At 47.5% G+C, this 27,141-nt stretch overlaps 1 protein-coding gene across 5 annotated transcripts in view; it reads left to right on the top strand.

The window, feature by feature from the left end:
* The window catches only part of LOC137640067 (ubiquitin carboxyl-terminal hydrolase 20-like), a 318,666-nt gene that overhangs the window by 27,386 nt on the left and 264,139 nt on the right, over positions 1-27,141 (top strand). For all 5 annotated transcript variants that reach the window (XM_068372501.1, XM_068372497.1, XM_068372498.1 and 2 more), the window contains exon 2: positions 4,329-4,448. In XM_068372501.1, coding sequence (XP_068228602.1) covers positions 4,374-4,448 — 75 coding nt within the window. In that variant the 5' untranslated portion in view covers positions 4,329-4,373. The remainder of the gene's footprint in view (positions 1-4,328; positions 4,449-27,141) is intronic.

Genomic DNA, 27,141 nt, shown 5'->3' with positions numbered 1-27,141 from the left:
GGAAAGCACCAGGAAGGCCCTGGAGACCCTTCCTCCTCTCGGGCACACGTACCATCGAGTTTCTGGCCCACCAAGTTTCGAACTTGTGGGCAAACTCGATCTTGAAACGACGTGATGCGGTGACCGAGAGGTTCCACGCGAAGGTCCCAGCCGTGGATGTCTGCAAGCTCAGACACTCTTCCATCCTAGGAAATAGCCTGTTTGAGCCCAAGGATGTGGAACAGGCAGCTGAGAGGTGGAGGAAATCGAACCACGATTCTCTCCTCCAAAGGGCTCTTACATCTAAGCCCTACAAACCTCCAGCACCCCAACAACCTCGCCAGTCCAAGTTGACGAAACCGGCGCCGGCAGCAAAGACGAAGGTGTCTAAACAGCAGCCCTTTCCTGTCAAAGACAATAAGGGCGGAAAGTCCTCCAGGGGAGGCAAGAATCCTAGAGGGAGCTGCCGAGGCCACAAACACTAGGATTGGCAATCCCCCTGCATGTCCACCTGTGGGGGATGCCCACAAAGTTGCGCGTTCAGGTGGCAGCAACTCGTGGCCGATTCCTGGACGATCTCCGTGATCAGTCAGGGATATTGCGTCCCGTTCACGACATCTCTTCCTCCACTGACAGCGAATCCAGTGTCGTTGAGCTCCTATGCCATGGGATCGGTAAAGGGGCTAGCCCTTCGGGCAGAAGTCGAGACCATGCTCAAGAAGGATGCTCTCCAGGAGGTCGTTAACGGCTCCCCAGGCTGCTTCAGTCGACTCTTTCTTGTAAAGAAGGCGTCTTGAGGCTGGAGACACGTCATTGACCTCTCAGCCCTGAACAAGTTTGTCAAACAAACTCCGTTCAGCATGGAGACAGCAGACACGGTCAGACTTGCAGTGAGACCGCAAGACTTCATGTGTACACTGGATCTGAAGGACGCGTACTTCCAGATCCCAATCCATCCGTCTTCCAGGAAGTACTTGAGATTCAGCCTAGACAACAAGATCTACCAGTTCAAGGTGCTGTGTTTCGGTCTCTCCACAGCACCGCAGGTTTTCACCAGAGTGTTCACCCTGATATCTTCGTGGGCACACAGGATCGGCATCCGTCTCCTCCGTTATCTGGACGACTGGCTGATCCTGGCAGACTCGGAGACGACCCTTCTTCGACACCGAGACATGCTTCTGGGACTTTGCCAAGATCTGGGGATCATGGTAAATCTCTAGAAGTCTTCTCTGCTTCCATCTCAACGACTGGTATATCTAGGCATGATATTGGACACCAATCTCCATAAAGCCTTTCCATCAGACGACAGGATAGCAAGGCTGAGGAGGGTTGCAGATCCTTTCCTCAGACGAGAAGAGCTTCCAGCCCAATCGTGGTTACGTCTCCTAGGTCACCTTTCCTCCCTAGCCCGTTTGGTTCTAAACGGCCGCCTCAGGATGAGATCCCTGCAATGGCGGCTCAAGTCCCGCTGGAATCAAGGCCACGATTCCCCGGACATCCTGGTCCCTATGGGTCCTACGGAACGGACGGACCTTCAGTGGTGGGTGACGGACGAAAACCTTCGAAAGGGAGTGGATCTTCTCGTCCTCCCCCCGGATTTGATGCTGTTCTCGGACGCTTCAAAAGTAGGGTGGGGGGCCCACGTTCTGAACCACAGGATCTCAGGCCTATGGTCAGAATCAGAAAAGTGCCTCCACATAAATCTGCTAGAAGTGAAGACCGTATATCTGGCACTTCAACAGTTCCAACGGATCCTGGCGGGTCACTCCGTGGTGGTGATGAGCGACAACACCACGGTGGTGGCTTACATCAACAAGCAGGGAGGTACCTTTTCACAACAGCTATCCCATCTTGCAGTAAAGGTACTGAGATGGACCGAAGTCCACTCGATTCCACTATCGGCTCGCTTCATTCCGGGCAAGAGGAATGTGCTCGCTGACAGTCTGAGCAGAGCATCGCAGATAGTGAGTACCGAGTGGTCTTTGGATCCTCTAGTAGCCAGCAAAGTCCTGACTTTGTGGGGTTCCCCGACGGTGGACCTGTTCGCGACAGCCTTCAACTTCAAGCTTCCCCTGTACTGCTCCCCAGTCCCGGACCCCAAGGCACTCTGGCAAGATGCCTTCCAACAACGGTGGAACAACATCGACGTCTACGACTTCCCACCGTTCTGTCTTATAAGAAGTGTGCTCAACAAGACCAGACTATCGGTCAACCTGTCAATGACCCTAACAGCTCCGCTATGGCATCATGCAGAGTGGTTCCCGGACCTTCTGCAGCTCCTGACGGAACTCCCGAGAGAGCTTCCTCCACGACACGAGTTACTCAGGCAACCACATTGCAACATCTTCCACAAAGCCGTAGCATCGCTTCGGCTTCACGCCTGGAGACTATCCAGCATCTCCTCTCAGAGAGAGGCTTTTCGCAACAAGTTTTGGAGAGGATGTCTCGACACCTGCGAAAGTCATCTGCAGGGGTCTACCAGGCGAAGTGGAGAGTCTTCTGTGGTTGGTGTCGTGGAAGGGATATCTCTCCCCTCGATGCCACTTCCAGCAATAGCGGAGTTTCTTGTGTATTTGCGGGAAGAAATGCGCCTTTCGGTCTCGGCGGTGAAAGGCTATCGCTCAGCCTTAAGCCTGGCCTTCAGGCTCAAAGCAATGGACATTTCCTCCTCGCTGGAACTTTCCCTACTCATACGAAGCTACGAGGTTACCTGCCCTCAGTCGGAAGTGAGACCTTCTCCATGGAACGTGGTTCGTGTCCTCAGGTCTCTTAAGAGACCTCCGTTCGAACCATTACTCCAGGCTTCTGATTGTCACCTGACTTGGAAGACGGTGTTCCTGCTCGCTTTGGCCTCGGACAAGCGAGTCAGTGAAGTTCATGGTCTCTCGTACGACGTCGCCCATTCAAGGGGATGGGGGGAGGTAACGTTCGGGTTCGTTCCTGAGTTTGTTACTAAAACTCAGAATCCTGGAGTGCCGGACCCACGGCTCGACGCCTTCAGGATTTCGAGTCTCCGTTCTGTAACAGATGACCCAGACCATCTCCTACTGTGCCCAGTAAGGAGTCTGAGGCTCTATCTGAAGAGAACAGCTGCAGTTCGTCCTCGAGTGCAAGCCCTGTTTGTGAGCACAGGGAGGACGAAGAGGAGGGTCACTAAGAACACCATCTCAGCTTGGATTCGCAGGGTCATCCACCATTCCCTGAATCCAGACCCTCCTCCGTCACGTCGCCCGAGAGCACACGATGTCAGAGGCATCACTACGTCCCTGGCATTCAAGAGAAATTTCTCAGTGACGCAGGTTCTACAAGCTGGGGTCTGGAAGCGTCAAGTGACCTTCACAGCCCACTACCTGCAGGACGTGACCGACAGGAGGCTCGATACGTTCTCTATCGGCCCTGTGGTGGCTGCACAACAGCTGGTGTAACCTCAGGTTCCTTAATGGACAAGTAGCAGAAGGTTGAGGGCATTGTTACTCGGTTTTAGTCTGGATGAATGAAAAAGTATGTCTGGCCCTTACTTTTTTCTTCATCCTCCCCTCTCTTGGGGAAAGCAGCATCCTGGGTTCTCTGCACAGCTGCAGGTAAACCATGCTTCCTTGTGTTCCGAGTATTAATATAATACTGTCGCATCCCCCATACCCTGACGAGGTGGTATTGGGAATGTCCTAGCCTAGATTTCTATCTAAAGGACTTCAAGTCAACTTCCTAGGACGAGTCACACTTCTTTCCTTCACACACTAGCTTATGTAGGCCGCACGTTCCTTGCGGAGCGAGGAACTTGCGAGGTGCAGGGACTCCTTATCTCGAGTGCTACACACTCAGATCCTGAGTCCCCGGGCAAAGCCAAAGCCAGTAAGGCTGGGACTTGCCACCCTACCTAAGGGTTGAGTCACCCCATGTAAATAGCGTGGTTTGTATTTCGGTTACGGAACAAATGACAAATTCGGAGATAATTTGTATTTTTCCTAACCATACAAACCTTAGCTATTTACACATACTTGCCCGCCAGCCCTGTCCCCCGTGAAGTCCTACCTCTAAGCGAAGTGAATCAGTTCACCGGTGTGTGAGGGGGAAGGGGTAGCTAGCTACCCCTCCCCTACCCCCTCGCTAACTAGCGAGGGTGTAGTAAACCCTCGTTAAAAATCTAATGGCTCGTCATTTCAGCTACGCCGAAAGTAATACCCCATGTAAATAGCTAAGGTTTGTATGGTTAGGAAAAATACAAATTATCTCTGAATTTGTCATACTTCATTTTTTCCAGATTAAAGACTAATACTAGCAATTTTACTGTTGATACAGTTTTGTAATAAGGAATCAATGTTTAGTTTCATTGAATTATTTTTCCCCAGGTTGAGGTTTAGAACTGTAATCAGAGTTCATGGCTGATTGGAAAGATGAGTGCCCCGTGCCCCCATCTGTACATTATAGATAAAAACTTCAGTTCACGGTTGTTGGCTGAAAAAAAGGAGGTAAGATAGTCATGTTTTCTCTCACATATGATACACACAGAGCTTCACCAGATCATTTATTAGGCACTGCAAGTACCTACATATTAAATATGTATTTAATGCAATTCTAGTGGGTACTTTTGTAATAATGTTTAATGTTTATTTAGAAGTTAGAAGTAAAGCTAGGGTTTTAGTACTGGTCATTTAAGTATCTTTATTGAGTATGTGTGTACAGTAATCGGTTAAATTCAAGCAAAGTATTGTACAGTTTGTTGGAAAAATGTGTAAACCTCTAATTTTTAAACACAAGACTTACCTGATAGTTATATATATAGCTTACGTCTCTGACGTCACGGCAGAAAATTCAAAACTCGCGCCAATCGCCGATTGGATATCCCAGTGTACCACCAGTGCGCCCTAGCGAGGTACCTCGGAACCATCCCCTGTTCCCTCATATATTCTCTGCCGCCGCAAGCGGCAACAACGTTGGATTTTACTCATGCTGTAACCTGTATATTACAATTATCTTGGTGATGTACAATTTACTTTTAGCCTTCGTTGGTTGGGTGTTATTTTTACTGAGTGTTAGTGCTTTAACTACGTTTGTATCATGACAGAAGTAGGGTTGGGAGTTTTTTCCCCCTACTGTAAAACTAATGAACCTACTCTTTAAAACATGATGGCGGTAGGTAAACACTTCGCCAACTCTATGACGTCACAATCTTATGATGTAATCTATGTTGCTGCATAGTATGACTTGTATTTTCATTTCTAGTTACGCTACGCAGTTCTCAGTCAATCGATACAGTATCACAAATTACTTTGTATCGTTATTTATGAAAAGTAAATTCTACTTACAGTAAATCCCAAAGTATTTAAGTTCTTTTAATGTAAAATTTTTAAGGAAATATTTGTCCTTTTAGTATTCGTTCTTTAAATCGATCTATTTTTAAAGATTAAATAGAACTAGCATATTGTTAATTTTGCGATGCGTAGTTCTCATGACAATCGATGCAGTCCCAACATGTCTTGGTATCGTTGTTTATTATCTTTTCGATATTGGGAATTCTAGTATTAGTCGTATATTCATATATACTTGTATGTTCAAATTGTAAAGTGTAGCAAATCTCTATTTGTTCCTACACTAAATACAAACCCTCATTCTTTACTATAGGAGATATTCTAGCGCGAGCTGGAAAATACGGCAGAAAACCTTAACAAGGTCGTTAACGACCGGACCGTTAGTTATCCCCCAGATGGGGGTGGGGGACTGCCGGCCGGTAGCTACTGAGTACCTCCAATCGAATTCTAGCCGTCGCAGTGGTAACACCTCTGCTCCCGGTTGTGTTTGACTGGCAGACTAGCCTTTCTTTAATTATGTTTTTTTTTCATTAACTTTTTCTTTTACTCTTTAAATAGATGTGATGTCCTCTAGGATGAGAAAGTGTCCCGGGATTCCCGGGAAAGCTTGTGACACATTTAGTCACCGCCGGAGGTGGATCCTCATTCCCTATGCCCTTCATGCAGGGGTCATAGGTGTGCTGAAGACTCCCCCTGCCAAGTATGTAAGGAGTGGTCGCCTACGCAGTGGGATAAGTTCATGAAGAGGAAGAAGAAGAAATCCAAGGACTCATTACCTCCAGGTTCGCCGTCGAAAGGTAAGGAGTGTCGGGCCTCTTCTTCGGTCTCTCGATCTCTTCCTTCGGATTCTTCCTTGCTTCCTTCCTCCGGGGGGAAGTCAAGGAAGAGCGGCACCATTGATTTAACACCCATTCCCCCAGGGCAGGAGTATCAAGTGACCTCCCCCGGTGGGATAATTTCTTCCGTTATCGGAAATAATTCTACTACCGCTTCTTTTCCAGATAACGTGCGAACAGTATGGCCGGCCCTTGGACTTCCTGGTTCTCCTTCGGTGGAAGTGTGGAACCAGTTCCTCGCAGGCACAGTGTTTCCTCAGGTCCCTTCTGTTTTGGATCCCTCAGGGGGTCCGGGTCTCACCGATTTTCCATCAGCTCAATCGGCGGCTGCTGAAGTGTCAGCGGAGGTAATAACGTCAGCTCCTGCGGAGCCTACTTCGCCCCTCGCTTGCGTTACTACGAAACAATGTCGCAAGCGTGTTCATCACGATTCCTCCTCCTTCTCCTCCTCCTCCTCCTCGTCCTCATTGCCTTCGTCCTTAGAGGATAGGAGAGAGAGAGAGAAGAGGAAAAGGAGAGCTCGCTCTCCGTCGCCAAGACATTCTCGTCGGAGAGAGAGGCGACATAGGAAGAGACGTTATCGCTCTCGTTCTTCCTCGCCTTCTATCTCGTCACAAAATGTCTCGCCGAGAAGTGATAAGCGCTCTCGTCACAAACATAAGAGGAATACTTCCTCGCGCTATTGCTCTGCCTCGCGATCGTCTTCCTCTCGCAGGGAATCATCTAAGCGCTATAAGAAGAAGAGCTCTACAAGACGTTCGCGCTCTTCTTCACGAGAGTATTCTCTCAAGCGCAATAAGCGCTCCCGTCGGGGCGAGGTTAAGTTTGATCGCGCCCGGAGCGCAACCAACCAAAGTGAACTCTATGAGTGCGATTCCTCTCCTTCACATTTATTCATGAGGATTTCAGCTTGCGCTGCGCAAGCGAGAGAGAACACTTCTCGCCGTCGCTTGGTATCTTCAGAGAGAGAGCACTCCCGCGCGTCAAACTTCCGAGCTCGCAAGTCTCCGGACATATCCGCGCGAGGTTATTCGCCGCGCCCTCGCGTTTTAGACAGATCAGCACCCATTCCCGTATTTTCTGATGAATTACGAAATATGGGCTTTGCAAGAACTGCGGGAGAAGACCCAGGGTTTCAGCCCTTCTCCTCTTCGGCTGAGAACAGAGGGGAAAGGCAAGGCCGCCGTTCAACCCACTCTCTTATTGAGACAGTACCGTTAGTTCGGTCGCCTTCGCCTAAACCTTCAACTTCCAGGCAGGATCCTGTGCGCACGGTGCCATCAACCAGCGCTCAGCCTTCCTCTGGCTTGTCGGCAATGGAGTACTGTATGCTACCTCGCCATTGCCTTCAGACATTCGGGCTTTCAACCGCCCTCCCTCACGAGGAATTAGCGCGACCTGAGGATTCCTCGGAGGAACAACCGCCAAAAGAGTTAGAGTCCGCCTATTTGAGAGCTCTAAGAACGATGTGTAACATCTCAGGTCTCGGAGATTTACACCTGTCGCCTCGTCATACCGACGCTCCAGCATTAGACAGACTATGTCGCCCTCCACCAAACCCTAAGACCAGAATCGAACTTCCCTGGTCTATTCACACTGCAGGCCGTCTGAGGAAGGTCTCGCAGGCGGTCTCGGGGGAGGCGAATTCCTTGAAGTCTCAAGGATCCCACAAATTACTGCAGTTTCCCTTCTCGAGGCAAAGGCGCTTTTACAAGGTCAGGGACGCTAATCCTTCTCCTCTGACACTAGACCCCCTCACAGCAAGGCTTACACCTGGCTGCTCTGTAGAGAGACTCTCTTCCCTTCCAGTCTCCTTTACCGCGGCAGAAGCCTCGACAATGGAATCAGCGTCAATGTCTCTTCTAGAGGCACTTTCCTGGTTTGACACATGGTCTGGCACAGTGGGCTACCTTGCCAGTCATGAGGACCTCTCAAACCAGAATTTCATGCAGTCCCTGCAGGAAGTCTTGGCTGCTGGGGCCAAGACAATGGACTTCCTAACGGCTACAGCCGCGACGATGTGGGGCAACTGGATTCTCAAAAGAAGGGAATCGGTAGTCTCCAGACTGCATAGGAGCATTGGTAAATCTGAGAAATCGGGTTTGAGGAACTCTGATCTTCTTCAACCTCTCCTCTTCTCTAGACAAGCAGTCTCCTCTACCCTAGAGACATGGAGGAAGGAGACGCAGGACAGTGCGATGCAAAAGGCTGCCTCCTTTCGTCCAATGCAACAGCAGCCAACTCCACAGCCTAAGACAACAGTCGCAACTCCGCTGCCAGCCAAGAACCTCAGCTGCCCCTCTTTTACACCCAAGCCTATGGGCAGAGGAAAGTCGACTCCTCCCAAGGCTAAAGGCAGAGGGAGGAACCCTAGACAAAAATAGGGTCTCGTCTCCGCCCTCGCAGTGCGTAGGGGGTTGCCTGCAGGGGAGTTGGAGGAGGTGGAAAGCTATGGGAGCCATGCAATGGACCATAAGGGTGCTTCGTTGGGGATAACGCATTCCCTTCATAGACTCTCCTCCTCCTCTAATTCCTCCCCCAATCTCGTCCTTCCAGGTCCCTCGGGATCCCGGGAAACAGCAAGCCCTAGCTCGGGAGATATAGAGCATGCTTCTAAAAGACGCCATTCAGGAGGACTCCGACTCTTCCCCGGGGTTTTACAGTCGCCTTTTTCTGGTAGAGAGAGCCTCGGGGGGTTAGAGACCAGTGATAGACCTTTCGACCCTGAACCTGTTCGTGAAGCAGACTCCATTCAAAATGGAGACAGCGGCCTCCGTGACCCAAGCAGTTCGTCCAGGAGACTTCATGGCATCTGTAGATTTAAGAGATGCTTATTTCCAAGTGCCAATCCATCGCACTTCTCGGAAATTCCTACGTTTCCTGGCTCAGGGTTGAATCTTCGAGTTCAAAGTCCTGTGCTTTGGCCTTTCAACCGCCCCACAGGTCTTAACGAAAGTTTTCGAACTCGTATTCACGTGGGCGCACAAACAAGGGATGCGTCTGCTAAGATATCTGGACGATTGGCTTCTCCTGGCCTCGTCCAAAGAGCTAGCTCTGGATCATCTGAGAAGACTTCTGAATCTTTGCAAGGATCTGGAGATACTTGTAAATGCGGAGAAGTCTTGCTTAACTCCGACCCAAGCCTTAACCTACCTGGGTATGTCCATCAACACCCAGGCAGGGAGAGTGTTTCCGTCGGAAGACAGGCTTCGGAGACTGGATCAATCTATCGCCCATCTCTTATCTCCACTACCACCTTCAGCCAAGTCGTGGCAGTGTCTTCTGGGCCATCTCGCCTCTCTGGAAAAACTGGTCCCAGGGGGGAGATCGAGAATGAGAAGTCTCCAATGGCATCTGAAGACCCATTTGTCTCAGAAGTCAGACTCCCCATTCAGGGCAGTGGAGGTTCCAAGTCTGGTGCGACAAGACCTTCATTGGTGGCCGTCCAGAGAGAACACCCAAAAGGGCATTCCCCTTCAAAACCCGAGTCCGAAGTTAAAACTCTTTTCGGATGCGTCGCTACAGGGATAGGGTTCCCACCTAGGCCCCAAATTAGCATCAGGAGTTTGGTCGCCGATAGAGAGGTCTCTCCATATAAACCATCTAGAATTGTTAGCTGCCTGGAAAGGCCTAAAATTCTTTGTAGAAGATCTACACGGACGAGAGGTGGTTCTGATGAGCGACAACTCCACAGCCGTCTCGTACATCAACAAGCAAGGGGGTACTCTGGCAACAGACCTCTGTCTGTTGGCTGTCCAGATTTGCGAGTGGGCAGAAAGCCACAACATTTCCCTTTCAGCCAGGTTTATTCCGGGCCGGAGAAACATCGTGGCAGATCAGCTGAGCAGGCATCACCAAGTGCTGAGTGGAGAATGGTCTTTGGATCCTCGAGTAGCGAAGACAGTAATAGCTTTGTGGGGTTCTCCCACAATAGATCTGTTCGCCACATCTCTGAATGCGAAACTTCCCCGCTACGGGCCCCCAGTTCCAGACCATCAGGCAGCGATCCAGGACTCCCTCCAACACTCCTGGGACAACCTGGACGCCTATGCCTTCCCTCCCTTTTGCCTGCTCAGAAGGGTGATCAACAAACTCAGGAGCTCACGGGACTGCAAACTAACTCTAATAGCTCCGGCTTGGCCAACCAAAGAGTGTTACGCAGATCTCCTTTCCCTGCTGGTTCAAGTGCCGAGGTTTTTACCTCCAGAACCCCGTCTGTTGACGTAGCCACACAGTGGTATCCCCCACGGGAGAATTCCCTTCCTGAAACTTCATGCCTGGAGGCTGTCCAGTCTCTCCTCAGAAGCAGAGGCTTTTCAGGGAAAGTGGCCGAACACATGTCCAGGCACCTGCGCAAATCTTCCACAAACCTCTACCAAGCGAAATGGAGAGTGTTTGCAGCTTGGTGTAGAGGGCGAGACGTGTCTCCACTTGATCTCTCTCTCCCTTTAGTTGCAGACTTCCTTGTTTACCTAAGGGAGGAGAAACACCTGTCAATCTCTGCAATTAAGGGCTATCGTGCAGCCCTAAGTCTCATCTGCAGACTGAGAGGAGTTGACCTTTCCACCTCAGAAGAGATCTTGTTGATTCGAGGTTTTGAGAGATCCTGCCCCCCAGTGGAGATTAGACCACCACCCTGGGACGTGTCCTTGGTCTTACGCTCCTTAAAGGGCCCTCCGTATGAGCCCTTAAATAGGGCCTCTGATTTCTTCCTTACCCTTAAGACCGTCTTCCTAGTAGCGCTGGCCTCGGCAAAAAGGGTTAGTGAACTTCACGGTCTATCCTACGAAGTCACCCATTCTAGAGGATGGGGGAAGTCTCTCTCAGCTTCGTGCCAGGCTTTGTGGCCAAAACCAAGAATCCTTTGTCTGCCGATGAGAGGTTTAAGGAATTTCAATTTTCCAGCCTCAACAGGGCAACTCAGGATACTGAAAAATTGCTACTGTGCCTAGTCAGGGCGTTAAGGAAATACCTGAAACGCACCAGACCTTTCAGACCACGTCTCCGTCATCTCTTCCTCAGTACCAACAAGGTTAAGAAGATAATCTCTCGCAACACCATCTCTTTCTGGCTCAAGAAAGTTATTGCGAGAGCTATTCACGGAGACACTGCGGCAGCTCAACCCAAAGCCCATCAAGTTAGGGGAGTGGCTGCCTCGCTGGCGTTTAAGAAGAATTTCTCACTCTCCCAAGTCTTGAGAGCTGGAGTCTGGAAGCGCCAGTCTACATTCACCTCTCTCTATTTATCAGATGTGACACATAGGTCTCTAAACACCTTTTCTATAGGACCTATTGTGGCAGGTCAGCAGGTGCTGTAGCTACCTTTACGCCCTTTCAGGGGACAGTAGCCATTGTTCGAGGATTCTGAGTTACACTAGGTTTAGAAGAACATCCATCTATCTTCTGCTCTTTCTTCTTCCTCCCTTCTGGGTATCCTAGTCTGTGACCAGTTTCGGCTGGACTTGTCAATGGAAATAAGGTATGAAACTCATCTGACTCCTATCACAGGGTATAAGTTATACTCGTTGTCACGAGGGTTCCCCTTTCAAGGTCAGGGGAACCCTTGGTATGAAAGGGTCCTGGTATTGCTCCCGACCCTCTTCATACTGAAACTCCGGTTTCTACGTATTTACAAACCTTCAGTCATGCTGGATTTGGGGATCTACAGAGAAGTTAATGGGAGATTGTTCATTATAGAGTCTAGTCTGAGGACTATCTTCTCTAGGTGTAGAGAATACTTCGTCCACCCTGACCTCAAGACCAAGTCTCCTATAGTAAAGAATGAGGGTTTGTATTTAGTGTAGGAACAAATGACAAACTTATAACAGAGTTTGTATTTTTCCTAACTTACAAACCCGAATTCTTTACTCAAATCTTCATGCCATCGCCGCCCCCTAGATAGTCCTAGCTAGAATCCGATTGAAGGTACTCAGTAGCTACCGGGCGGCAGTCCCCCACCCCCCACCTTGTAAAGGTTTTCTGCCATATTTTCCAGCTTGCGCTAGAATATCTCCTATAGTAAAGAATTCAGGTTTGTATGTTAGGAAAAATACAAACTCTGTTATAAGTTTGTCATTTTTGGGAACCTTTCAGATTTAAATGTTGTTTACATTTATATATACTGTATACGTTATTGCTATTTCTCTTCTTTTTAATCATAACAAATCACTATTTTTGGGAACTCTTAGGAATTAAGGGTTGATTACATATATTTATATGTTGGTCCTATATCTGTTCATTTTAATCATATAACCTACAGCTTTCCCAGTAGTGTTATGTAGCCACCGGGTGAGTATGTTTGAAAGTTTGTTTTATGATGAAAATATCAGTTTAATATTTCATAAAAAATATTTTGTTACAATTTATATAACAAGAACTAGAGACGATATTGCATTCTCATTCTAGCCCTTGGCAGAAGAGTAAGATCTCTCACAACTGGCAGGACTAATTATGGTCTTTTGTGTAAGAGTTTGAAAGTGCAAGTTTCAGTGCTAAATTAGTGCAGTGAATTTATTCGGCACAGTGGACGTTGTTATCCTAGCCTTAGACCTCTTCCAAGCTCCCCAACCCCTGGGAGAAGGAATGTCGATCGGCGAAAGGAAATGAGAGGCGTTAGCTCCCGAGCAGACGTCCTCTCGAGCGTCCCTGTTGATGTTCCCAGAACGTTCGCCCTTGCCATGGGAAAGTCAAAGAGCATTGGACGTCAAGCTACTAACGCTGCTGTTAGAGTCTTCTATTGCATCACATATGCTGATAATAGCAATACTATAAGTCATAGATACTCGCTGATAATAGCAATGCTTTTGAACCAACATAGACGCGGTTTTTGTCCCAGAGCGCCAGTCGGCCATGAGAACCCACTGATCGGAAGTCATTAAACCGAACGCGCCGAGCGGCGTAATGAAGATCATTTTGCTAAAACGCTCGGCGCTAAGTCTTTCAGGACGCTAGGCGCCACGTCTTTCAGGACGCTCGATGCCACGTCTTTCAGGATGCTTGGCGCCTCGTCTTTCAGGAGTTTCCAGATTATTTTGTTCCTGTTTCTCCACATTCACCACCCTCTGAATTTACACTTGGTCATCAATGGAGCTTTAAGGATGATGGGAGACTGAATAGAGTCTCAGAAGGACCAAGGGAAGGCAGCTTTCTTTTTTCCTCTGAATAAACTGGCCTCTAGATCTTGTATCTGGTACGAGATTATTATTATTATTTTTTCTAGCCAAGCTACAATCCTACTTGGAAAAGCAAGATCCTATAAGCCCAAGGGCTCCAATAGAGAAAAAATAGACCAGTGAGGAAAGGAAATAAGGAAATAAATAAATGATGAGAATAAATTAACAATAAATCATTCTAAAAACAGTGACAATGTCAAAACAGATATGTCCTAAATAAAATGTCATATATGAACTATAAAAAGACTCATGTCAGCCTGGTCACAGGGCGAAGCAGAGTCTGACTTCTTTCGCCTTCAGGCAGTAGAGCCAGACTACGCAACTTCTGGTAATCTTGGGAGAAGAGGGGAGCAGACCTTTGGTCAGTACATCTTCTGAAGGAAGATACTATTTCCTTTTATAGGGAAACGTCCTTTAGTTTTAGCTCCAATAGATCTCTCTCCCAGATCTAGAGAGGAGTCTAAGAGGCAGGCTATGCAATCAAACTTTTCTGAGGTTTGTTTACAAGGAGGAAGAGGGGAAGAATGTGTCAGTTTCTGGCCGTGTGCTTTGGTCTCAGCTCCGCCCCTCTAATGACGAAACTTATGCTAAATGTAGCAGAATACTACACTCTAGAGGCATCAGAGCCTCCCTGTATCTGGACAATTGGCTTCTCAGAGCTCATTCTTTCGATCTTCATGAAGGATCTTCAGATAATGTTGAGCCTATCAGAAGAATTGGTGCTTCCTGTCAACAAGACGAGTCTCTTCTGACACCAGGACGCTCAGCGCCACGTCTTATAGGATGTTCGGCGTCTTGCTCTGTTGGCCGCTCAGCGCCACTTCTTACAGGATGCTTGGCGCCACACCTTCTAGGACGCTCGATGCCACGTCTTACAGGACGCTCGGCGCCACGTCTTACAGGACGCTCGGCGCCACGTCTTACAGGACGCTCGGCGCCACGTCTTACAGGACGCTCGGCGCCACGTCTTACAGGACGCTCGGCGCCACGTCTTACAGGACGCTCGGCGCCACGTCTTACAGGACGCTCGGCACCTCGTGTTTCAGGATGCTTGGCGCCACGTCTTTCAGAACGCTCGACGTCGAAGATCTAGCATGAGGCATGACATTGAACAGGAGAACATCGGACTTCGTGATGACACTAGTAGTATCGAATGTCGAGAGCGAGGACACCTTAGTTCCGATCTCTTTGATCACGGACGTTTTTATCGAGCGTCTAGCCTTAGAATAACGCGGCTACAGAGGCGGTAATCTGGGTTCTGACTCCATCACAAAGGATACTTTATTTAAGGATGGTGATTCAGAGTCAAGTTTTTTCTGGCTTTTACGTCTCCCCTTAGAACGGAGCAAGCCGTCTTGAGACTGCAATCTTTTCTAAAGATACAGAAGTGTTTTGCGAGGAAGTGGATGAGTATGTTGGGAACCCTCTCCTCGTTGGGACGGGGTTTTTTCCCTGGGAAGGCTGAATCTTTCTTTGTGACCATTGATATGTCACTGTTCATCGTAGTTTTCCTGGACCAGGGTTCGTTTCCCGGCCAGTCAGAAGCTAGAAGCTATTGTCCTTGTGTGATTTTTCTTCGTCCTCTCCAATTCAACCTCAATAATTTTGGGACAAGGAGAGGATCTAGAGTTGGTATGCATCCCTTTTCAGATACCATAGGAAGTTGCCTTCAGTGGTGGAACGATCCGGTCAAACTTCCAGAAGGTCATTCCCTTAACGGAGGAACTCAGACCTTGTGTTGTGTTCCGACGCCTCGGACTCAAGTGGGAGCAACACTGGACAGTTGGAAGCTTCGGAACTATGGACAGAGGATCAGAAGAGCTTCCTCATCATACAAGGAACTGTTGACAGTCCAGTTGACCCTCAAAAAACTTTGAAGGGTCAGTTTGGACAAAGTGGTGCAGGTCAATGCCTATAACACCACAGAATTGGCTTTCTTTGCCAAGCAAGGCAGAACCCACTCGAGGTCCCTTTACGGGACTGCGAGGAGTCTGGGCAAAGGAGTAGAATGTAATCCTTCTAACAAGGTTCATTCAAAGGGGGAAGAACGTATGGCAGACAGCCCCAGCTGGAGAATGGACACTCCATCGAGAAGTCTTCAAGAATCTGTGGCGGCTTTAGTGTCGTCCTTGTATACTGTAGACCTATTCACGTCTTCGCAGACAAAGAGACTAGAATCTCACTGCTCTCCAGTGCCAGATCTCGAAGCAGTTCACATAGACGCTTTTCTGTTAGTCTGGTCCAATCTGGACGAGTACGTTTTTCCACCGTTCAATGTCCTTTACAAGGTGATACAAAGTTTGTGTCACACGAAGGGACCAGGTGATTCTAGTGGCCTTCTTTTGGTCCTCAAGAGGATGGTTCACAGAGATACTGGAATGGATGATGGACTCTACTGGAAGCCTTCCATTAAGAGTAGATTTACTCAGACAACTTCTCTTGGAAAGGTATCTTTCTAGTCGCCAAGCTCTTCATCTAACTACCTTCAGGGTATCGAAAACTCACAGTAGCTAGAGATTTTTCGAAGGAGGCAGAATACTACACTCTAGAGGCAATAAGGACTTTTACCATCAGGATTTATCTATCTAAGTGGGAGGTTTTAGAGAATGGTGCAGAGTCAACTCTGTTTTCTCTTCCAGTATCTTTACAGCTCAGATTGCTGACTTCGTGTCGTACCTTCGAAGGAAGCTCATTTGCTCATCCTCTTCCATCAAGGAATACAGGAGTGTGTTAGTGACTGTAGTCAGGCACAGTATCTTGCACCTTTCAAATGATAGAGTCCTACAGGTACTTCTCAAATCGTTTGAAACATCGAAACAACCAGGATTCACTAGCTTGGATTCTGGATATAGTCCTGAAGTTCCTTATGAGTGACAGGCTTGAGCTCTTGCATTCTTCTTCAAGGACCTCATAATGAAAACTCTATTTCTGGGCTCGAACCTGTGCCGCCCAGTGAATAAGCTCCATTTAGCACTTATTCTTAGGTAATTTACTGCTAAATATACCAGAGAAAAAATGTAAAGGAGTGCTAGGTTAACTAGCTCGCTCACCTATTGGTGTCGGTATAAAATTGGGTGTATATTCCAGAGGTCCCGCACTATTTAGATTAATCCACGACAGAGAACCCCAATAGAGGAGAGCCGTTCAACCTCACTCGGTACTACTACAATGCATCCGCTCAGAACCCAACTCCTTTTAGCACAACGAGGAAAGTAACCCGCTTTTTTCTGGTGCTCTCGATTTTTGGATATTTTCTAGTGAATTATGGCTTCTTCGTCGGTTTCCCAGGAGACACCGTCTAAGTTAAGTACCAAGCTGGGTTTTACTGTGTTTTGAGCAACCTAGATCGTTTAATATTTATATTATAGGAGTTTATTCTCTTCGTTCATACCGATCTTGCTTGATTTCACTACAGTTGGTACTCCTGTTTTTGAGAGCTTTTAATTTTCACTTGCGGTGTTACTATGTGTATTATTTTTATTATCAAATATTATATGTTATTGTGAATATTCATTATTTAGCGTTTAGAATCCTCGTGGTTCAATTTTTGGGTCGATATCATTTACGTATCGCTATGGCTGCTGACCGTGCTAAGGCGGCAATGTTATTTTAGCCATCAGGTGTGTCTTTTGTGATTTAATTATTTATGTTGCATGCCTTGCCCAAAAATTTTCTATGTGTTTATTCATATATTTAACGCTATTATTATTTTTATAATGAATATTTGTGCCATTACTCCGTTTGATCTGTCTGGTTGGGGATCGTCAGTTGGTAGCCCTGCTGCCTCGTATCACGTGATCCTCCCCCACGCTCCCCCTCTAGCTAGGTGGGAGGCTAGGCTTCTCCCCCCTCCACTAAGGGACCGCTGCCTTCCCTCCTTTTAGAGGGGGTAGTTAAGTGTTTATGGACTTTGTCCTCCGGGTGGCCCGGCGGTTTAGTCTCTGTCTAGTCTGGTTGGCCACCGGTCAACAGAGTTGGATCCCGGTGCACCCTATTTTATATTCACTTTTCATTCTGGCTTATGTTATACGAAACCCTCCGGGTTCGATTGGCAGTTCTTAGTTACAGTTCCGCCCCCCTATTATTTTATAACATTTCCTATGATGATTATATATGACAGATCACTACCCCGGAGTCTCTAAAGGAATTGGTATTGAATATACCTTTATTTCCCGGCCCGGGGTCTACCCCACCCCGGGAAATCAGACACTATGTGTCTTAATTCCTTGTTATTGCATCCTTTTTTATGCTCCCGGCTTGACCGGAATGGATGGCTATACTTTAGTTTCAAGTTAGACTTATGTTTAGGCCCGGGACCCCCGGTCCCGCCCCTATGTAAGAATATTACAGTTAAGCTCTAACCTTGCGTTAGACCTATGTTAGGCCCGGGTCCTCCGGACCCGCCCCTAATTAAAAAAAAAAAAAAAAAAAAAAAAAAAAAAAAAAAAAAAAAAATTATTTTTATTTTATTTTTTACAGTTAAGCTCTAATCTTGTGTTAGACCTATGTTAGGCCCGGGTCCTCCGGACCCGCCCCTACTTAAAGAATAGTACAGTTAAGCTCTAATCTTGTGTTAGACCTATGTTAGGCCCGGGTCCTCCGGACCCGCCCCTACTTAAAAGAATAGTACAGTTAAGCTCTATTCTTGTGTTAGACCTATGTTAGGCCACTTAAAGAATAGTACAGTTAAGCTCTAATCTTGTGTTAGACCTATGTTAGGCCCGGGTCCTCCAGACCCACCCCTAATTAAGAGAATTACAGTTTCTCATATACTATTCTTTTTACAGATGGTGCATTGTCTGACGCCGGCCTGTGCAGCTGTTCTGCACCAGCCTTGTGGCCACTCCGTCTGCCGATCTCACGCCCCTTGTGGGGTTCAACTGGAAGACGTTGTGGTATGGCACCCGGATAACTGTGTGATTTGCTTCGACCTCATCACTACCCTTGGATCTGACTCGGTGAGTCCCGTTGGCTATATTGCCTTCTTATTTTATTTACTATTAGTAAGATATCTATGGTCTTGAAGGACCATTGGGAGTCTCCCTTTTATAATTCCCCCTATTATTTCAGGCATCCCCGGAGCAAAAGTCTGCGGCTCGGGCCACACTGAAGGTGTGGATTGGTGGGTTTGCCCGGAATGTAAAGTCTAAGCGGCCGTACGTCCTATCTGAGGACTACTGCACCATGGTTTACCCCAACGCCAAGTCTTCAGCTGCTGTGGCTAGGCATGTGGCAGCTCCCATCATTGCCCACATTGATGCCACTATAACGGGTCTCATCGACCCAGAGCAAGATCCATCGGACGCCCCCGGAGGTCTGGAGGACAATGTTGCCTCCATGAACCTGGACGTCGAACCAATGTTGCTAGACGAGCCGGATACAGGTAGGGTGGTAAGTGAGGCAGGTGTGTCCGGCGCTGAGATTCCTATCCTCAGCCCCGCTCTTTCTTCTTCTTCTGATCGCTCTTCCTTTCTTGGATTTTCTGGGGACCGTGATTCGTCTCAACGTTCATACCCGGTTCCCCCTAAGGATAAGTCTACTTCAAGGACCTTACCCAAAGCTCGCAAGCCTCACAAGACTTCTCATGGCTCTAAACATGGTACGAACCCGTCTTCAAAGACCTCTGGTTCCTCCTCTAAGTCTCACGACCCGGGAGTTCCTTCCGCCCCTCCTGCTGCTAGCCCGGGCCTTTCCGAATCAGCTATGCTTCGCATCGTGTCGGAGATGCAGGCAAAGTTAGTTTCGGAGATGCAGTCGAGGATGGACACGATGTTCTCTAACTTCGGTCAGAGAATTGGGGCTTTAGAGCAAGGAGCTCCGGAGAGAGTCCAAAGCTCTCTCATACCGGATGCCTCTAAGCTCCCGCCGTTTGCCAAGAACAACCCCTGGCGGATGGCTCTTCATTCCCCGTTCTCAGACGGAATGTTGACTCTGGAGGGCCTTGGCACTCGTCCTCTAGAGGACTTTGAATTCTTTCCTCCGGGTCTGGCATTTCCATTTCATGGTTATGCCAGACTTACCGAGGAAGCTTTAGTCCGATTAGACAAGGTCCCCAAAGAGACGGTCATCTTCCCGAAGGAGCAAGCCCAATCTGTTTGGGCCAGATTTTTGAATGACATCGGCTGCACTAACACCATGCTGACGCCTCATAAAAGCTCCTTTACGATGTTCTTAATGGACAAGACCACCTTGACTCCATGCGTCAATAAGGTGGCAGAGCTTGCCTTTCAATATGCTCTGGAGGAGAAGCCCTTGCCTCCCATCCGAGAGGTGGATCCAATCTCCCTCCTTCTTCCCTCAGGTATTGAGTGTTGGGACAACGTCCATACCACCTTTACCTCCGGCAAGCTTGCAGCAGACTGTGCCTCAGTCTTGTTTAGTGAGAAGCTTCCCCGTCTCCCGGAATCTCTCATTAAACAGGAATATGATTCCCGCCTACGTGTGGGCCGTACTCTAAACCTGGCCACATCCACGGAGTCGATAGCCTTGACTTACGATACGGAGAGTATTTTTAAGTCTCTCAACAAGGCTACGTTACAGTCGTTATATTATGACTTGTATGACTTCGCTACTGCTAAACGCAGATGTCGCAAGCATGTTCTAGCTGAGGCGACGATTAGGCATGAACCTAATAAACTCATCCGGTCCTCCTGTTGGGGTTCAAATCTCTTCCCCGAGGATCTCGTAGAGGAAGTCTTGGCGGAGGCCACTAGGGTTAATCAGAGCCTTAAAGCCCGTTGGGGTTTGACCCCTAAACGCAAGTATGACCCCGCAAATTATCAAGCCCGGGGTAGGAAGAAGCTTAGACCATATACCTCCACCCAGTTCAGGCAACAACAGAGTGCTTCATCCAACTTCCGGCTGCCTCTTCCTCCATCTTCTGTTGCCCCTGCACAGCCTTCCACCTCTCGGGCTCCTTCGGATGACTATGTCACCGTTCTGCTACCTAAGAGCCAGCTTTCTGGTGCCTCCGCCACTTCCCCTGCCTTTAACCAGTCCTACGAGGCTCATAGCTCTTCCCAGAGTTATGGTAGAGGTAGAGGCTACCACCGTGGCTCTAACCAGAACAAAGGCAGGGGAAGAGCCTTTCGCAGAGGAAAGAACTTCCGAGGCGGACGTGGAGGCAACTCCTCAAATCAATACTGAGGTGCAGCAGGTAGGGGGGAGGCTCTATGCCTTCCCCAACAAATGGAGGTTCAGTCCCTGGGCGTTCAGTATCATCTCCAAGGGACTAGGGTGGAGTTGGATTCAAGGACCTCCTCCTCCGAACAAATTTCGTCAACATTCCACTCCGGACCTGGTCGAATTTGTCCAGGATCTTTTACAAAAGAATGCCATACAAGAAACGAAACATCTGAAGTTTCAAGGTCGGCTGTTCAGTGTCCCGAAGAAGGATTCAGACGAGAAGAGTGGTTCTAGATCTATCCCTTCTCAACTTGTCCATTCAATGCGACAAGTTTCGAATGCTTACCGTCTCGCAGGTGCGGACCTTACTTCCCCGTGGGGCCGTCACCACCTCTATCGATCTTACAGACGCCTACTATCACGTCCCGATAGCGAGACACTTCCGTCCGTACCTAGGCTTTCGCTTAGGGGACAAAAGTTACTCCTTCAAGGTGATGCCTTTCGGGCTCAACATTGCCCCAAGGATCTTCACAAAGCTAGCAGAAGTCGCTGTTCAGGAACTCAGGAATCAAGGGATTCAAGTAGTAGCCTATCTGGACGACTGGCTCATTTGGTCAGACACCTCCCAAAATTGCCTAAAAGCCACTCACAAAGTCATCCATTATCTTCAATCTCTAGGCTTCCAGATCAACTTCAAGAAGTCCCGTCTTCTTCCAAAATCGAAGTTCCAATGGCTCGGCCTGCAATGGGATCTTATATCTCATACTCTGTGTCTTCCCAGACCCAAGAGGTTAGAGATTGCAAGGAACACCAAACGCTTTCTCAAAGACAAAGTAAGTTCCAGACGGCTTCAAGAGAAGATTCTGGGGTCCCTTCAGTTTGCTTCAGTGACGGATCTTCTTCTGAAGGCAAAATTGAAAGATATCAATCGTGTCTGGCGTTCGAGGGCGAACCGGAAGCTCCGGGACAGGAAAGTCCGCCTTCCTCCCATTCTACGGGAAAGACTTCTTCCTTGGACAAGAGCAAACAGTCTGTCAAAGTCAGTTCCCCTTCGATTTCCGCCCCCGGAATTAATCATTCACACAGACGCATCCCTATCAGGTTGGGGCGGCTATTCTCAGCTCAAGAAAGTTCAAGGTCTTTGGACTCCCTTGTTCCGCCATTTTCACATCAATGTGCTAGAGGCCATGGCAGTTCTTCTAACCCTGAAACGTCTCGCTCTTCCCAAGAAACAACACCTTCGTCTGGTCCTCGACAGCGAAGTGGTGGTCCGCTGCCTCAACAGAGGCGGGTCAAAGTCAGGGCCTCTGAACCATGTTCTAGTAGCCATATTCTCCTTAGCAGCCTCGAACCGTTGGCATCTTTCAGCTGTCCACCTGGCGGGAGTCCGGAATGTAGTGGCAGACGCCCTGTCCCGGACCTCCCCTCTAGAATCGGAATGGTCACTCGATCTAAAGTCATTTCGGTGGATTCTCTCTCAGGTTCCCGGTCTCCAAGTGGACCTCTTCGCCACGGAATCCAACCACAAATTGAGAGTATATGTGGCTCCCAATCTAGACCCTCAGGCTTACGCCACAGACGCCATGTCACAGAATTGGGACAACTGGGAAAAGATTTATCTCTTTCCCCCGGTGAATCTTTTGCTGAAAGTTCTAGACAAACTGAGATCCTTCAAGGGACAAGTAGCCTTGGTCGCACCCAACTGACCCAAGAGCAACTGGTATCCTCTCCTGCGGGAGTTGAGATTATACCCTCACCCGATACCCAATCCGGTTCTGTCTCAGATAGTACAAACACGCGTTGTGTACGCTTTCTCAAACATTCAGAGCGCCCTAACTTTATGGACTTTATGAAGTTTGCGGCTATGCATGGTGCCAATATTGATCCTCAAAACACCTTGTTCCTAGAATCGGATAAACGGGATTCCACCATCCGTCAGTATGACTCTGCAGTTAAAAAGTTGGCAAAATTTTTAATAGACTTAGACGTGAACTGTATGAACTTGAACCTTACAGTCACTTTCTTTAGATCTTTATTAGAATCAGGTCTGGCAGCCAATACTATCACCACTATTAAATCGGCTCTGAAAAAGATCTTCCTAGTGGGTTTTAACATAGACTTAACCGACTCTTTGTTAGCTTCAATTCCGAAAGCTTGTGCCAGACTGAAACCGGTTACTCGTCCTACCCCGGTGACCTGGTTCCTTAATGACGTACTCAAATTGGCTTCTGATACCATTAACAGTTCTTGTGATTACATGCCCCTTCTCAGGAAAACACTTTTTCTAGTGAGCTTGGCTTCCGGGGCAAGAATTTCTGAATTGGCAGCCTTGTCGAGAGACCCGGGTCATATTGACTTTCTGCCTTCAGGAGAGGTCCTTCTTTCTCCTAACAAATTCTTTTTGGCTAAGAATGAAGACCCTCAAAACAGATAGACCTCCTGGAAAATTGTTCCCCTCACGCAAGATCCGTCGCTGTGCCCTGTCACTACTCTTAGGTCTTATCTATCCCGGACCTCCTCTAACTCCTCGGGGCCTCTATTCGTTAGAGAACAAGGCGGTACCATTACTATTAAAGGGATCAGGCAACAAATTTTGTATTTTATTAAACAAGCTAACCCTGACTCTTTTCCTCTTGCACATGATATCAGGGCGGTTGCCACCTCGGTGAACTTCTTTCACCACATGAATTTTACAGACCTTTCCAGGTATACAGGGTGGAAATCACCGTCAGTGTTCAAGAAACACTACCTTAAACATTTGGAAGCCCTAAAATTTTCTACAGTAGCCGCAGGGAGCGTAGTTACTCACGAGTAACTCAGGTTAATGCCTTGACTCTTTATCTCTCCCTCTTACCTGCCTCATTTATACCCTATTGTATTCGTTGGTCTCGCACCTGAATACTGTTATTATATTTGTAAATTTTATGCTCCTGAGTATCTGTATATATTATCACTCACGGCATTATTATACCTACCTTATTGGATTTATGTTCATATTTAAGATACCCTTATAATTGTTTTTTGGTACTCATCTCTGATTAAAGCATCCTGTATTTCTCTTACGCTTATGTTTTTTCCTTTATTTTGCAAGTTTGGTGACATTTTTCTCTTGTATAGATTCACTGGGCGGCACAGGTTCGAGCCCAGAAAAGGGATTTTGACGTAGGAAAAATCTATTTCTGGGCGAAGGACCTGTGCCGCCCAGTGAACCCTTCCAGCTCCTCTCCCTTGGAGTCCCCAAACTTTGGGTGCTAAGGAGTTTGGTTCTGAGCGGATGCATTGTAGTAGTACCGAGTGAGGTTGAACGGCTCTCCTCTATTGGGGTTCTCTGTCGTGGATTAATCTAAATAGTGCGGGACCTCTGGAATATACGCCCAATTTTATACCGACACCAATAGGTGAGCGAGCTAGTTAACCTAGCACTCCTTTACATTTTTTCTCTGGTATATTTAGCAGTAAATTACCTAAGAATAAGTGCTAAATGGAGCTTATTCACTGGGCGGCACAGGTCCTTCGCCCAGAAATAGATTTTTCCTACGTCAAAATCCCTTTTTTGTTAGTCTTGCGACAGCTAAAAGAGTCGGTGAATTCATGTGTTTAGTAAAAACGTTGGCTTTCGAGATAATGAAGCTCTCTGCTCATTGCAGTTAGGCTTCCTTGCCAAGAATGACCGCTCTTCTCATCTTTGACCCAAGGCTTTTGAGTTTCCAAATCTTTTGGATGTGGTTGGCTAGGAGTTGGAGAGAGTCCTGGGTCCAGTAAGAGCCCTTAAGTTCTACCTGGGCAGAATGTAAGAGTTGCGAGGCAAGTCGAAAGCTCTTTGGTGCTCGATCAAGAAGCCCTCGTTACAAGATGTGAAGAATGTCCTTTCATTCTTCATCAGACTCTTATAAGGGAGGCTCATACGAATTACAGTGAGACTGGCCTCAAGTTTTTAAAGGTCAAGACACATGAAGTTAGTGCTGTAACAACTTCAGTGGCCTTCAAGCAGAATAGATTGTGGCAGAGCATTATGGACACAACCTTTTGGAGGAGTAAATCTGTGTTCACTTCACACTATTTGAAACGTTTCCAGACTCTTTATGAGGACTGCTACACTCTGGGACCATTCGTAACAGCGAGTGCAGTAGTGGGGGAAGGATACACCACTACGTTCCCATAATCCTAATATCTTTTTCTTCACTTGGAACTTTTATATTTTTTATGGTTGTTTGTGGAGATTGCGACAGTCTCCCACAATCATTGATTTTAGTCAGGTGGTCAATTTGTTCCTTGAGAGTGCCCGGAACAAGAGTATTGGAAGAGGTCCTGTCACATAGAGGTTTTTAGACCGGTTTGACAGCTCCTAGAGGTCTTCAGCCCCCTGGGTGGATCGCTGGATCTCATAAGGAAAGCGGACATAATGAAAGAATTCATTGTAGTCAGCTTCCTTATCAGGTACGAACCCTTAAGTTTGATTATTAACTTTTAAGTAAAAATTCCAACTATATTGGCTGTCTCTAACCCTCCACCAAAGGTATTAATCATCTATATATATAACTACCAGGTGAGTCTTGTGTTTAGAAATGTTATTTTCATTATAAAATAAATTTTTAATCATACTTACCTGGTAGTTATATATAATTAAATTCCCACCCTCCTCCCCTCTAGAGACTAGAGGCATAGAAGATATGAGGGAACATTGATGGTTCCGAAGAACCTCACTAGGGCGCACTGGTGGTACACCTGGCTATCCAATCGGCGATTGGCGCGAGTTTTGAATTTTCTGCTGTGACGTCAGAGACGTAAGCTATATATATTACTACCAGGTAAGTATGTTCAAAAATTTATTTTATAATGAAAATAAAATTTTTCTGTAACTGGAAGACAAACCACGCTATTTAATAGGGGTATTACTTTCGGCGTAGCTGAAATGACGAGCCATTAATTTTTAATGAGGGTTTACTACCCACACTGCTAGTTAGCGGGGTTAGGGGAGGGTAACTAGCTACTCCCCCCCCCCCCTCTCACACACCTGTGCTTGAGCTCACGTTGCTCTTGGCTCGGATGGTGGTCGGACGTGTCCGCTCTCATCCTCGCTGTCATATTGGCAGCCATTAACGCTTTTTTCTTTCTTTTTCTAGTTTCTGTGTACATGTATATTCTCTTTTAGAGAAAAGAGGCTAAACCCTTCCTTCCTCCCTGAGCCGCCGACATTATAGGCGGCAACCTCTATCTTTCGTCATTTCCATTGAGTAGAACTCTGGCTTGACCTAGATAGTTATAACACCGTTTACCTTCTTTGCTGCCGAGTATCCCAGCTTAGAAGTAAGATGGTAATTCAGAGTGTCCTGTCTCGCAGCCGACAATGTCGCCGACAGGGGAATCTTTGTTCCTCTGCCGCCCTTGATGTCATCAACATTCTCTCACCGGTACTCAGAGAGTCATCCCGGCTTGCCGGGTTGACTACGTTGCCGGCCGGGACCCTACCAGCGACGGTTAGGTAGCTGCCTCGGTCACATCCTCCTTATGTCCTTCCTTCACCGGAAGTGAATGCCCCGAGGAGAAAGACTGAGCTGACCCTGACGGCTGCCGGTGGGAAACCCAACATACTATTGAGAATTCTTCAGTCTTCTCTTGGTCTGCCATCCACAAACCTTGCAACCGGCAGTATAGCCGGCGGCAGACTTGTGGATGGATGGAAGCTAGAATCAGATGGATTCCTCCCCTTCCATTAGAACTCTCATTCTGGCAAGGAGACAGTAGGCGGCAGTAGTCCTCCTACACCTCCAGTTATTGTGCTAAACCATAATAATAGGAAACCCTCCTTTCTATTCTTTCTCTCTCTCTATCAGTTAGTGCCGCCAGGCACTAGCCTAACCCCGGTAGTGTACTGGTAAAACTACAGTATACAACAATACAGTAGTACAAGTAATTTCTAACATACTCTGTGTGTCCTATCAGTCTATTGTTGGGACCACATAACATGTTGAGGTTGAGTAATCCCTCAACACCCAGATGAATCCTTTGATCATCGGGACCCATATAAAACACAGATCAATACAGTATTAATATATTACAGGTGGGGAAGTTAGTATAAATGTTTACTAACCCCGTCTCTAAGTACTAGAGTTGTTCCACCCTGTATTCTCCCTAATAGGGAATCTAAATATTAATACTGACGGAGGTCTCAGCGATTGCCTGGGAGAGGAATTACAGATATGTGTCTTCCCTATTTCCTTTCTAGCTTACTATCCTAAGCTATTAATTACAATAGTAAGTATTACTATTAAATGTATGCATTTATATCAATGATATAAACAACTGAATAATCATCAAATCCTTTTCCTTTATAGGAGGAGCCAATGGTGACGTGTGCAGTTGTGTTCTGCAACCACTAGAGTAAGGACTTTTGTTGGCATACGATGTGCAGGTCTCATGCCCCCTGCTGCATCGTATCTGGATCCCTGAGGTACTGAGACCCGAAGGGTTGCTCCAACTGCTCGACCTTACTGTCCAACATCTTTGGAGAAACCATCCCTGTCTCCTTAGAGGCTAGGGATACAGCAAGGGAAACTCTTCGTAGGTGGGTAAGAGGGTTCCAAAAGAACTCTCTGGGACCTTACCTGCCCAATGAATCTCTTAGGTGCCTTCTGTTCTCTAAGGCTCACCCTAGCGCGGTAGTGCCCCAGGAACAGGTCCAGCCTCCCTTCATCCAACTGAAGATAGACGCGGACATCCA

Source organism: Palaemon carinicauda, chromosome 4, assembly GCF_036898095.1.
Source record: "Palaemon carinicauda isolate YSFRI2023 chromosome 4, ASM3689809v2, whole genome shotgun sequence".
Lineage (NCBI taxonomy): Eukaryota > Metazoa > Arthropoda > Malacostraca > Decapoda > Palaemonidae > Palaemon > Palaemon carinicauda.
This window is presented reverse-complemented; position numbering and strand designations above follow the sequence as displayed.